We start from the raw sequence: 13,245 nt of genomic DNA on the forward strand, positions 1-13,245 counted from the left end.
TGTATTTGGGGTATGCTATAAAGTGTGGCACTGCCACTGGGTTCCAAAGACCCATAAATTCAATGGGTGTATCTGCAGGAAACCACACTACAATCCACATAAAGGGTTCAGGTAATGCTTTTCACAGGTAGAACCAAAGTGTTCTGAACAGTCAACGGCCTTACATTTCTACACCTAACCAAACCCATGACAACTTTAACTTCCTTCAAGAAAGAATTGTATTTTTCCCCTAGTTTAAGCTACAGCTTACTGTGGGTGCTTAACAAATGATGTTGACTGACAAACAGAAAATAATGTTTCCTCTTTTTCCCTGGCCCCCTTTCAATCTGTTCTCTACACTGTAGCTAGAGTGACATTTTGGAAATATAAATGTGATAATGCCATCTTCCTCCCTACCATCCACACTACTCTCTTTCCATTACTATTTTATCACTTTTACAGTAAAGACGAAAATACTTGACATGGTCCAGAAGGCTGTGCACTGCCTGACCCCACTCCTCTCAAGTATGGAGTTAGAGCTCCATGCTTAAGGCATTCTCTCCGTGGCTTGAACATGCTGTGCCATCTCCTGCATCAGAATTCTGTTCCTCTGGGCTTTACCTGATTATTAATACTTTTCCTCTGCCTTAATTTGGTTAATTCTTTCTCACTTTTTCAGATTTCAGTTTAATAATCACTTTTTATTACGTCAGCTGACACTATTTTAAGTTTTCATAGTATCATGCACCCAACCTTCAAAATACATACCACAATTTGAAGCTTCATTTTTTAAAGTCAATATGCCTTCTCACTAGAATATGGGGTCTATGAAAGTAATAATTATTTCTGCACTATCATTTTATTGCATAAGCCTAGTACTCTGGTACACAAAACAATCAGTACTTGCTGAATAAAGAAATTAATAAACAAATGAAGGAATGAACAAATGAATGAATGAGTGAATGTGGTTGCCTATCTGGTCACATTAACAAAGTAATGGAAAGCAGGAGCTTTCTTAAGTCACATCTATCATACTGACATGTTCAGTAACATTAAACAATCAGTAAGCATAAGCCATATGTGTTTATGGCCATTTAAACAGAGAACATGCAAAAAAACTGAAACAGTCCAATGTGGGATTTTAATATACAGGACTCTAAAATGCACGAGAGCTGGGGATCTGGAAATCATAAGAAATGTAACTTAATTTCTTATTGATTATCCTTGTTATTCTTGTTTTTAAACTGGATAGCTATGAAATTCACTAAGTCTTTCAAGTTGCTAGGGATCTATGAGGGCTCTTAAGCAGAAATAATGTTCAAGGTCATTTAGATGAGACCATAATAATGGTCCAGGCACTTAGATGAAATGAATATGAAAAAGCTATGTACCCTGTAAGCATTCAACACTCAGGAAAGGTGACATTTTTGCTTAGTTGAGCTCTGAGGCTGACGCTCAGGGTCAAAGAACATAAGTGATGCATAAATTAGTTTTGTTCTATCAGCCATTTTTATATGTTTTTTTTTCCCTTGAATAACACCTGAACCTGAAAATAATCTCAACCCGAATGAACTGGAAATCTTATTTGCCAGACATGAAGAAAAAGGGCTTTGGAACAAATAAAAGTGTTTATGCTCTTATCCAGGTTCTGCCACTAACCTGGTCATGACACATAACCTTTCCTGGATTCCCTATCGATACATAAATAAATAAAACTTGCTAGGCTCAAACACAAAGCCAGGATGAAATTGAGCTCATTCAATAAAAATATTCTGGAAATTCATAGGTGCATAAGTTGTTTCAAGGCACTCTTGGCTGGAGGCTGGGGGAGAGATAATATTTTTATTATCTTATTACAGTCTTACTTTTTAGTAGTTCTTACTGTATTTTAAATATGAAGGCAGCTGAATGGTGTTAAAGTTTTAAAAGTATTATAGTTGGGACCAGAGGTAAGCTGAATTTATGTTTAATATTTACTTGTCTGTTTTTTTCCCTAAATTTTCTCTTAATGAAGTGAACTTATTTATTTTAAAATTAGTTTTTATGAAGAACATGGCAAACAATGTAAATACCGGCTACAGGCAGAGCTCTGTTGATATTTCATCTGAATAGAAATCATCTATCCCTAGCCATTAATACATGATCTGTATTGGGAGAGGCATCCATTCTCAATTAATTATTCAATAGTCACTCGACACACATGAAATAGGGAAAATAAGCAAAATGGAGCCAATCCTTGTAGGAAGACTGACTCTGCCTTTATCACCCCATCTCCCAATTCTGTGATACTCAAAAGAATCCAACCTTTTGTTTTCCTTCTACGTTTAGTGGTGATCTTTTGCACTCCGTTTTCAGTTCAAATTTTCAAAGTGACTCAATGCTTCAGAAGAATCCTAATGGATTTGCTATTCTGAGTTGAATTATCCTATGTAGCAGGCACTATACTGTTCAATTATGCATCTTGGTAATTCCAAATTCTTTATCTTATAGAAAGAGCTATCCATTTGCAAAATAAAATGCATTTCAGATACATCTAATTCTGCTTCTCTTTAACAAATTACTTTTTGCACTCTTAACTGTTCCTGATTATGCATGATCTCTGAATCCCTACATTAAAAATGCATAGAAAAATAAAAATTTTCATTTAAAACACCCTCCCACACAGTACAAGCTGTCATTGTGTCATATTTGTTTCCTAATTTAAGGAAGGAAGCTACATTTCATGTGTCCTTCATTAAATTGCCTTCTCTGTATTTTAAAGTGGCATTAGGATACTTAAGGCAATTTTCCCATAAGATAATGTTCATTTTTAAATTTGTTTCTATTAATCAGCGCAAAAGTATGCAACTTCAAATTACAGTATGGAAATTATCATATCTACCTAGCATATTATTCATGATTCACAAGTAGATTTGCTGAAGAAAAAAAGTATCTTTTTTATTTTGTAAAACATAACTGTAAAGCCTGCTCTCATAACCATAGAAACGTACTGTTAAAGCTGAAGTGCTGTATAGGCCATGGAATACACAGTTTTCTGTAACTACCTAAGACAAAATACAATGAAAAACAAAAACCCACATGAAGACAGAGCGCAACCAAATAGCCCTTTCTTTCTTCCCCTCCTAATCCTGTGAAGGCTACAGAAGTCTCAAGACCAGGTTTTTTTTCTTCCTAACTAACTCTCCTTGCTGTTTAAACAATTACAAATCTTATCAAGTCTTCATTTCTCTTGAAGTCAAGTGAGAGAGAACTGCCAACTCTAATAAGATTTACAAAGGCTAGTTGCCCTTAGCAGTGTCAGCAAAAACCAAAGACATTACACAATAAAACGGAGCCACACACAGCTTTTGTCTCTATAGCTTTCAAAATCAGATTTAATAATTCACCTTTTTTTCACCCATTTCATCCATAAATGCCATTTATCCATGTGTTGATTGCCTTGCTTTGACCCATAAGCTATCTACTTTAAATCCTGACATCTGCTACTTAGCCACTGATTCGTCTTTTTCACACCACTCACTCACTTTCTGTTAGAGGCTTTGCTGTATTTATACAACAGTATTTTCGTTGGTCATTGTCATGTAACAGCACCGGCAAAACACACTGAAGACTGAATTTTATTTCTAAAGGGGAGAAAATAGAACTTAGGTATGACTTTTGTTGTTTAATGCCACACTGTTTTAAGCCCCAAGAACCACAGAAATTACAACTTGGCCTCCACTACCCAGATAAATGTCATTAGCCAAATATCCTTAGAAAATCTCTTGCAATCCCTTACACGCATCCCTGTTTATTAGTCTGCAGAAGCTTCCCAATCCAGCAACATCTAAATTTCTCTACCACTGTATTTCTCTTGATAAGGCATTTGTTAATTAAGAAATGTTATTTAATCTCTAACATTTTTAAACGTCAGCTGACCTCACACTTCAAGAAACCACATAAATGACAAAATTTTACTTAAATTTGACAAATGTTGGACTTGGATATAACAGTGGAAACCAACATTATTCCAAAAAGCCTAATGAAGAAACTCTTCACATCCTCTCTTCCCCTTTTTCCACAACCAAAAGCAGGTTTTTACCGCTCTATCTGCAAAAGGCAGAGAGCACTGACCGCGAGCCCTGTCTTTCTCGTCCTTTACCACGAGTGACCACAACCACGTGGGGATTATCAACCACCGCCGTGGTATACCTCTCCTGTGCTTCATTTCTCATCAAACACATGCCCAATCTTCTAGATGCTTGTTTCCATCTTAAGGGCAAAGTCTGTGTGTTACAGACATAGAAGTGGTAGAAACAAGTACAGTGGTCATACAGGTGGGCCGCGGTCCAATATAGGGCCCAACCTGCCAAGGAAGCCGAGGAATAAGAAGAGGCCATTGTATTTGCCACTTGGAAGGGAGTAGTGTTGGTAGAAAGGCCTCCAGAAGGAACTCAAACTTGGATGTGGGGGCTGCCAATCCTTACGAGGATGTCAAGGGAGAGGCTGTGGAGGTGGTAAGGTAAAGAGGCCCCCAGAAACAACGCCCTTCCCCCGAAGCGAACTGCCACACGTTTGGCCAGCTTAGGAAGACCCCATGCACCAGCCCGGTCCCCTCCTCCCCGCGCCCTGCCCAGGCCCCGGCCCCCGTGGGTCGGGCGTCGGGCCTTACCTTGGCTGCAGTCCTTGCCGCGGAAGCCGGTTCGCGAGCAGTCGCACACGGCCTGGTCGTCCACCACGGAGCACACGCCTCCGTTGAGGCACACCCCGCCCTCGCCCTCCTCGCCCGCCTCGCACGGGCTTCCCCCGCCGCTGTTGGGCGGCTCATCGTCCAGCTTCACCTCGCCACTGTCCACGGGCAGGACCTGAGAGGAGTTGACCCTCACGTCGCGAATCCACCCCTTGAAGGGTTCCCGCTCCCTCACCGAGGCCAGGGTGAGCTTGAGCGCCGCGGCGCGCAGTTCCGGGGGCAGCCCCCCGACGAAAAGGCCGCTGAACACCGTCATGTCCCTGCGCTTGGACTTAACCTCCACCCACTTGGCCTCCACCTGGTCGATGAAGAGCGTGGTGTTGCGGAACTGGCGGCGGATGCGCACGCTGTGCCAGGCGCCGTCGTTAACCGGCGTGTCGGCCAGGAGCGTCGCAGGCTCAGCGCAGAAGATAGAGAAGCTGAGCTGGAGGCGGCCGCCGCGCGTCAGAATCAGCTCCAGGAAGTCGCAGAAGCCCTCGTCGTCGAAGTAGAGCACGAGGCCGCGGGCGCTGCGCGTCTTGAGCTGGAAGCTCATCTCGCTCTCGCAGCAGGCGTTCCACTTGGGGAAGCGCGTCCATTGGCCCTCGGCGCCCGGAAACTCCAGCCCGCTGCCCAGCTCCGCCCAGCAGCCCAGGAGCAGCAGCGAGAGGCACAGAAGAAAACAGCCCCCGCGCTGGAGCAGCGCCGTCCCCATGCTCGGGGCTGGGGTGCGGCGGGGGGGTGCCGGGGCCGACAGGGTCAAAATGGTCCTGGACACCGTGACGAAGAAATAAGGGTCCCGAGAGACAGAAAGGTAAGGGGAATGGCGGGAGTGGGAGGGATGTGCCCTCCTTTATCTAGTTCTTTTTTTCTTCTTCTTCTTCCTATTACCCCGCCCTCTCTCCCTGTAGTCCTCTTCCAACTGGAAAACGTTGACCCCAGTGGTACAGGGTAGCCACAGAACTTCCAGACCAAAGGGGGGATGCACTTTGGAGGCAACGTTCTGGAAAAGGCTTCAACAAAAGATCAAGGGAAAGCACTGACCCATTTGAGTCTGATTAACTAATTTAAGAGCATCTGCGGTGTCAACAGATACTTAACTCCTCAAATCCCATTATCTGCCAGGTTCCACCAGTGGTACCAGGCCAAAAGGAAGCAGTGAGAGTCAGTAAAAAGAAAACACTTTTCTCAAGAATGTACAGGAAGCCAGCAGTGAGCCAGTATCCTTGGATGCTTGTGAATGCCTCAAGTGTGTCTCCTTTAGATGTGGTGTCTTAAAGCAGAATGGAGAAAGGGATGCTTGCCTCTTTAGGGCACCACTTCTTAACCCGAGGATAGCTTCAAAGGCCTGCTTCTTCTGTCATAGCATGGGCTTCAGCACCGCTGCAGCCAAAGCCTAATTCCTTGTGCATGGTCTCACAAGTTGGATTTTACTTCTCTTTTCAGCTACGGCAACAGTAGGACTCAAACCCAGCAGTTGCGAAATAGCCAGAAGCTGTTAGATGTGGAACTCGCAACAGCTCCTCTTCTCTCTGCCTCTGCAGGGCCAAGCTAAGACGCCAGCACATCAATTGGTTGTGTGTTGGTGATGCATTTTGGTTTTATCTTGTCTTTTTTAAGGACTCAGACGTCTGCAGAGAATTAAAGTCAAAATTAAGGTCTAAAGTCAATATAGTATTATATAAATCATTATTCAGCTCATAACACAGATGTAGACCTGGTCCTATTAGTAAGGCAAAGGGTTAACTTTCTTGTATGGAGCTTTTGTTATCCTCACTACAAGTGAGTCCTAATATTTTCTAATAGTTAATATCACACTTTTACAGTCAGCCATGACACCCTTGTAGTTTATTATAACTGTTAGTTGGTAACCCGAAGTTTTAAAGAGAAATTTGATTATGGTTATCCTTTTCTTTTTGCAAGATAGTTTAATTTTTAAAATATGTGAGAGAAAACATACTTTTAAGGATTTTACCTATGTTGTGTGCTTGTTCTGTGGACAGTAAAAATACAACCTATTCAAATCTCAGTTAAGAGATTTTACAATTGGCAAATTAGATTAAACTGTTGGCAGGAAGCTGCCAGCTTAGACTTGTATAGCATTCCTGCCATTTTATTTTTCTTGGAAGGAATATTGATGGTTTCTTGGTAGTCTCTTGCAAAATTTCACACAAGTATAGTTCTCCTTTATATTAATGAATAATCTGTTGTAAAAGAAAACCACTAATTGGAGCCAGATTTATATTTTTGGCATTGTCTCAATTGCCCTAATATTAACTTCTCTAAAGGTGCATAAAGTATTTAATTTTTTGCCCAACAGTGTAGATCTAACTCCTTCTGAAGTCTGTATCTGGCTGTCAGCCCTCAAAATTTGTGTGGTCAGAAGAGCAGTTGGCATGTATGTAATCTCAGCTGCAGTGGCTCCAGGATGCTAGAATTTAAAACCATACCTTTGAATCACTCGCTATACTATTAAATCACTTCTCTGTATTCAACTCTAATCTGACAGGTTCTTGAAATGGTACAGAAATCATAAACACTGATTTTTTTTTCTAAGTCATTTTTTAACCAAAAAATTACTCTTACCTTTTGAAAAAATTACAAATGTATAATCTGTTCATGTCAAGGAAGTGCATTATTTTTCTCACTATTTCTTATATTCCCCACCACTTGCAAGCACACACACTGCAATATACATACACCATACACACATGCACACACACACCCCAAATTTATTGTCTGGACGAGGAAGCTGACTATCCAATTAACACTTTTTTTCCCCTACAAGCTGAAACTAGCAGTAATTTATGGCACCGCATTGTGCTGCTGCTTCTCCATGGAGGGAGCTGAGAGCATTTCTCTTCAGTACAGAGCAATCCCTACAGGTGTCAGCTGAGAGCCACCAAGCTAGGGGATCCCACTTCAAGTTCCTCCCAGATGAAATTGATGACTGGTTCTCTCTCTTTCAACACATACACACACACACACACACACACACACACGCACACTGTGCGGGTGTGCGCACATACTGCCCACTAGCAAAAGGAAATAAAAATCTCAGTTGCTTATTTATTATGGCTGATACATTCCACACCATCAGCAATCACCAGTCATATCTTGTCTTCTCCTGTATTAAACCCAAGGAAAGGGGCTTGTCAAGTCGTCTGAAATAGCCTATTATTCAGTATACTTTCATATTTTAAGTGGACTCAGGAATCTGCTAAATTTTCAGTCATTTGCAAAATAAATCTGGAATGTCATGATCAAGAGTGGTGCTTTGAACCCTTTCTCAAGCTCATGTGTTAGAAAACCTTTTTTTTTCTTGTGTGTGTAACTCTGTTGGAGCCAATTATATTAATTAATGTTACATTGATCACATAACCTTTTTTCTCCCGTCCCTCCTGCCCTCCTCCACTAATGCACACCTTGACAATTTTAAGGGATGGTGGAAGAGACAAAAACCCTAGAGCAATATATATGTACATATAGATGTATACATTCTTATCACAGGGAGGTTAACTGGTTTTCCCAGTTCTTGGAGGAAGCTCATTGTATGTGAGCAAGTATCTGTATTTATATGGAGAAAAGAGGATTCTCTCTAGGTGCCGGAAAGACCTGGCGAGTTCACAAATTAGAGGATGAAATAAGGGGATCTGAAAAACAACGTTACTGCAGCCAAAAGAAGCGCTCTAATTCAAAAGCAGACTAACAGCATCATTAATCTTTTCTTTCATTTCTAGAATCAAATTCATCCCAAGTCACTAGGAGGATCAATACAGTACGCTCATCGGCTGCAGTTGCATATTTTAATGTTTCTGATATCACACACACATACACACCTATACCTTTCCATGCACCCTTCTATATATATATATATATATATATATATATATATATCCTCATAAAGAACATGAAATCTCTGAGAGAAATTTTAGAAGTGCTTATTATTTCACCCCTGGCTTTTGCAAAGTCCCTCAATACCAATGCACACCCAAAATTCTCTCTGGCTTTCCCGCCCAGTCTCAGCTCCATCTCTAATACCAGTGCAGTTTCTTGGAGCTCGGAGTCTACTGCACAGATTAAGGATGGGCACAGTGTGGGGCTGATGAGGTAGGGAAAGAAATATATAGAGAGATATTTTATTGCTTTGATATCTAGCCTGTCTGTTCTTTCCTTTCTTTTGCTAATAAATCACTGTATTCAGCCTTTAAGTTACTACCCCAGTTCCACCATCTCTTCTTGCCATCTATTTAAAAGGCTTCATGCAAAACAACCAAGATCTACACTCCTCCACCCTCCCACCACCCATCTTTCCCTGTGTATTTGTGGCAGATCCTGGCTCAGTTACAATGGGGAAAGATATCCTTCTTCAGCTTGCCTCGCCCCATCCCCTCCCCCCAACCCAAATTGAGCTTCTTTACCTGCCCGGTTATTCCCCTTAGCTCGAGCCAGAGCCTGAAGCATGCATCGGTCAAAGCGAATTTCCTGAGGTCTATGGATAAGGCGACTGCTGCTGCCTTTTCAGAGGCGTCAGGCTTGAGCGTCTATCTCCAGGAGTGCGGGAGGGGAGAACAGGCAACGGAGGGGAGCAGGAGGAGGAGGAGGAGGAGGAGAAGGAGGAGGAGGGGGAGGAGAGGGAAAGAGCTGGGAAGGAAAAGGCGGTGGTGGAGCCTGAGAAGGCTGGGTTACGTGACGCCGAGTGCTGTCCTTCTGAAAGAGAAGGGCGGAGCTGAGCTCTCCGCAGTACCATGGAGAGTGGCGGGCCCGTCCTTTGGCTGGGAAATGGGTGGGCTCGGCCCGTGGTCGCAGCCCCTCCAGGTCTGGATGCTGCGGAGCGAGATGCTTTTACCTTTGCATCGTCCCCTTGCAGGGGGAGCCTGATCCTGGGGGCGGGGACCTGCCGCAAGCGCTTCTAAGTTGTCACCACCCTCTCTTCCCCATCAGAAAGAAAGAAAAAAGAGAGAGAGAGAGAGAGAACGAACGAACAGGAACCAGAGAACCACGTAGCCTACTGAGCATGCCCAGGCCCCTGCTAGACCCATGGAAAGCTGTATGGAGATTCCACTTCTCCGGGATTTAGTAGTGATTGGGCGGGGATACCTGAGAGGGTGCCAGGAAAGGGCCCAGCAGTCAAAGACAAGGGGCCAAGGAGTCGATGATTATGATGAGCTCTGGCTTTGCTTGTGCACCTTGGTCTCCTGCTTGGAACCCTTGAAAAGAAGCTGCAGCTTTTCGAGGAATGCAGGGGCAAGCAAGACTCACACAGGCACTGGCATTCTCCTAGATCCGATGTCCCTTGCCCCACCCCTTATTGTGGCTCTGCCTTGAGTAATCACAACAAGTCTTCATGACTTGCCTAGGCTGTGCCAAAAAGATGTAAAAGGAACCCACCAGGGTAAGATGCCAACTTGCAGACGACGATCAACTGTGTCTGACAAGGTGCTTTTTACTGCAGCCTCTCATCCTTCTCCAGCCTTACTTGCTCTGTCTTGAACCAAGTTTTCTACCTGTTTAACTCTTCCCTCCGTCTCCTCCTCCCTTTTGCAGCTGGTAAAACCTGGTGAAAGTAAAACTCGGTGTGAGGCTCTAACCATACAACTGGGCATGCCCAGTAGGCATTGCTGGGTTTGGTGAGAAAGGGGTTAAATCTAAGGGAGCTTACAGATTAGATGGTAGAGGAGTCCAGGGTCTGCGGCTTTATATTATGGTTTGCACCCTATGGGCATTTAAATTCCTATTCCTCTATATTCCTAGCCTGGGTTAGTTTTGGAGCAGATACAGACATTTTTATTGCAACGCCACAAACCTAATAGTCTGAACCTCAAATACTATAAGGCAAGACTATTTTTGGCCTCCAGGCCCTATAGAGCGAGAATTTAAGAACTAGATAAATTTGGGAACATCAAAATAATATACACTACAATTACAATATGTATATTCTTCCAAAAAACTATAACTCATTCCTATGATAAGCCGATTTATACTGTCACTACTTTTATCAAAGGGTCTAAATAACCTGAAGGCAGATATCACAGGTTTTAACATGTTTATCGCCCTTAGAGAGGCAGTTTTGTCAAGTGGTTACATGTTTGGGAAATAGATTGTCTGAGCTTCAATTCAATCTCTGCGATTTATTAGTTGTAAGCTCAGCAAGATACTTAACCTATGCTGCCTCAGTCACCTCATCTGTAAAATGGATATAATAATAGCTCCCTCTTCATGTGTTTGATGTTGTGAAGATGAAATGAATAAACATAAAATATTTGGAATTGTGGATTCCAAATTGTGGAATATTGGCTATATTTATCAGCTACAACCCACTCTGTGTTCTATTTGACTCAATGGAAGGAATTTCTCTGAAACCCGAATTCTTTGACTATAAAATAGAGGTATTAGTCATTGTCAACTTATTCCATAAGATTGCTTTGGGAATGTAATGAAATAATTGCTGTTAACATGATTCTTAAAACAAAAATTTAATTTTAAATGATATAAAACTAAGACTCAGAAAATTACTTACCTAAATTATTCAGTCATTCAGTGAACTTGAAACAAAAAATAGTCTAGTTAACTGGGGGCCTTTTTCCATTTTTCCTACTATTAGGTTATAGAACAAATAGCACAGAAGGTACACCCCGATGTGTTTAGTATAGAACTAAAGCTTATTGCAAAAGTAAGTGGAATGGACAGCGCACTTTCAAAAATCAAGTCTAACTTGGTTCCACGATGCTCTTAAGATCTGGTGTGAACATGCATCAGTGAACATTATGGTAGTGCTAGAGGAACTCTTAAGAGTCAAAGCACTGCCTTTTACCTGGATTTGTAAAAACTCATTATTTACCACCAGTGCATGTGATCCGATCAATTTCCTACTTTATTTCATTTCGTCTTTGTGAATTTTTATTTTATCTTCAACTGGGCTACACAGTGTTTCCACTGAGTCAAGGTTTTCCTTGAGATGTCTTCTGTGGTGTTTTGATTAAAAAAAATGTTGACATTCTTAAGCTGCATGTGTAAATTTTAAGATTAAAAAAACCAGTGTTCCCACATCTCTTCACCACCGCCTCCCTGACACACACACACAAACTATATAAACTGAAGGAATAATGATGTATTGGAGTAATCCCCTTTGCAATCAGGTTTCGGGTACTTACTGTATGTAGTCCAAGGAAGTGGACGGCCACAGGATCTTTTTTTTTTTCCAGCAAATATGCAGAGAGAAAACTATCCGTATGTAGCTTAGAATGCAAATATCACAACATAATTTAATGATACAAGTTGTTAATTTATTTTAAAGTACGAGTTTTTCTGTTGTTTCTCCATAAATTACTTCAAGTCTCTAAGTGCCAGTTTTTTCATCAGTAAAATAAAGATAATGGCGTCTCCATTTATAAGACTTGGTGGAGATAATGTCAACACTGAATGTTAATTTTGTGCCTACTCCTCGCCAAACAGTGCTCTAAGTGCTTTACTTACGTTAACTTATTCTAGCCTCACAGCAACTCTAAGAGGTAGGTTCTAGGATTTCACTCATTTTACCAATGAGAAAAAGTGAAGCAGAGAGAGATTAGCCCAGATAGTCAAAGTCTCCTAAGCAAGCAACAGTGGAGGAAAAATTCAAACTCAATTCTGTAATCTTAACCACCTTGCTACACTGACTTTGAACGGATCATCAGATATACCTAGCAAAGTGCTTGGCAGAATGCAGATGCCCGTTAATTGTTCATTCCTTTTCCTTTCTAAGACTTTCATCAGGAGGAAGCTAGGACACTAAACAGTCAACTCCAGAATTTTGCCATAACATTCCTTAATGACTAATACTGTATGAAATATATGATATTCGTGTACTTTGTTACATATTATAGGTCACGTGTTCTCAATGTTACTACCTTTTTTTGTTTCTGGGCAAGCTGTGAGGTACTTCCTGTAGATCTGAATTTGAAGCAATCTAACATTTGTAAGAACAATCTAGTATTTTTCTAGAAGGTGGGAAGTAGGATTAATTCCTCCTGAATCACCTTAGGGAATCTACTAATTTTAGGCTACAGAAATATGTTAAGGATTTCAACTCCTGCCCCTAGCTACCACTCAGAACAAATGAGATAACTGTGAAATCAAGGTGCTTGTTTATGATTATGTCTGATTGGGAGAATTTGTGGCAACCCAAATATGGAAACATAAATAATATCTCATGCCATAAACTGGTAAACATTTTGCAACAATGAAAATGGAAATGCATGCTCACTTAAAGCAAATATATTTCCAGAAGTTATTAATATTAATGAGAATTCTAACATGGAGACTAACTCTACACTAAAAATAAATGAAACTAAGTAGTAAGATTTTTTTTGACTGAGAAATGAATGCAACAGAGACACTCTGTGTTTATTGCTGCAATCAGACCCTGTACTTTAACATTAGGAAATCAATGTAAACACCTACTTTCTCAATTAACATTAAGGTAAAGTGGAAGCTTTGATATACCTATGAATTCCAATATTGATATCAGTTATGAAGGGTGCTTTATCTTTACTGATATAAGGGGTAGAAGAAGAAAC

At 41.3% G+C, this 13,245-nt stretch overlaps 1 protein-coding gene and 1 long non-coding RNA gene across 34 annotated transcripts in view; one reads left to right on the forward strand and one right to left on the reverse strand.

Moving 5' to 3' along the window:
* NRXN1 (neurexin 1) overlaps positions 1-9,700 on the reverse strand; it is a 1,138,820-nt gene extending 1,129,120 nt beyond the window's left edge. For 21 of the 33 annotated variants that reach the window (XM_030826918.1, XM_030826917.1, XM_030826892.1 and 18 more), the window contains exons 1-2: positions 9,109-9,700; positions 4,631-6,318 (exon numbers count right to left, since the gene is read on the reverse strand). In XM_030826918.1, the coding sequence (XP_030682778.1) occupies positions 4,631-5,402 (772 nt within the window). In that variant the 5' untranslated portion in view covers positions 5,403-6,318; positions 9,109-9,700. Of the gene's footprint in view, positions 1-3,503; positions 3,603-4,630; positions 6,319-9,108 lie in introns of those variants that run through there. The other 12 variants (XM_030826903.1, XM_030826902.1, XM_030826886.1 and 9 more) reach the window with 3 other exon arrangements.
* A 10-nt stretch (positions 9,701-9,710) lies between these two features.
* The window catches only part of LOC115838217, a 1,373,476-nt gene continuing 1,369,941 nt past the window's right edge, over positions 9,711-13,245 (forward strand). Inside the window, exon 1 of the long non-coding RNA XR_004033234.1 lies at positions 9,711-10,126. This is a non-coding gene — a long non-coding RNA (uncharacterized LOC115838217). The remainder of the gene's footprint in view (positions 10,127-13,245) is intronic.

Source organism: Nomascus leucogenys, chromosome 14 (assembly GCF_006542625.1).
Source record: "Nomascus leucogenys isolate Asia chromosome 14, Asia_NLE_v1, whole genome shotgun sequence".
Classification (NCBI taxonomy): Eukaryota; Metazoa; Chordata; class Mammalia; order Primates; family Hylobatidae; genus Nomascus; species Nomascus leucogenys.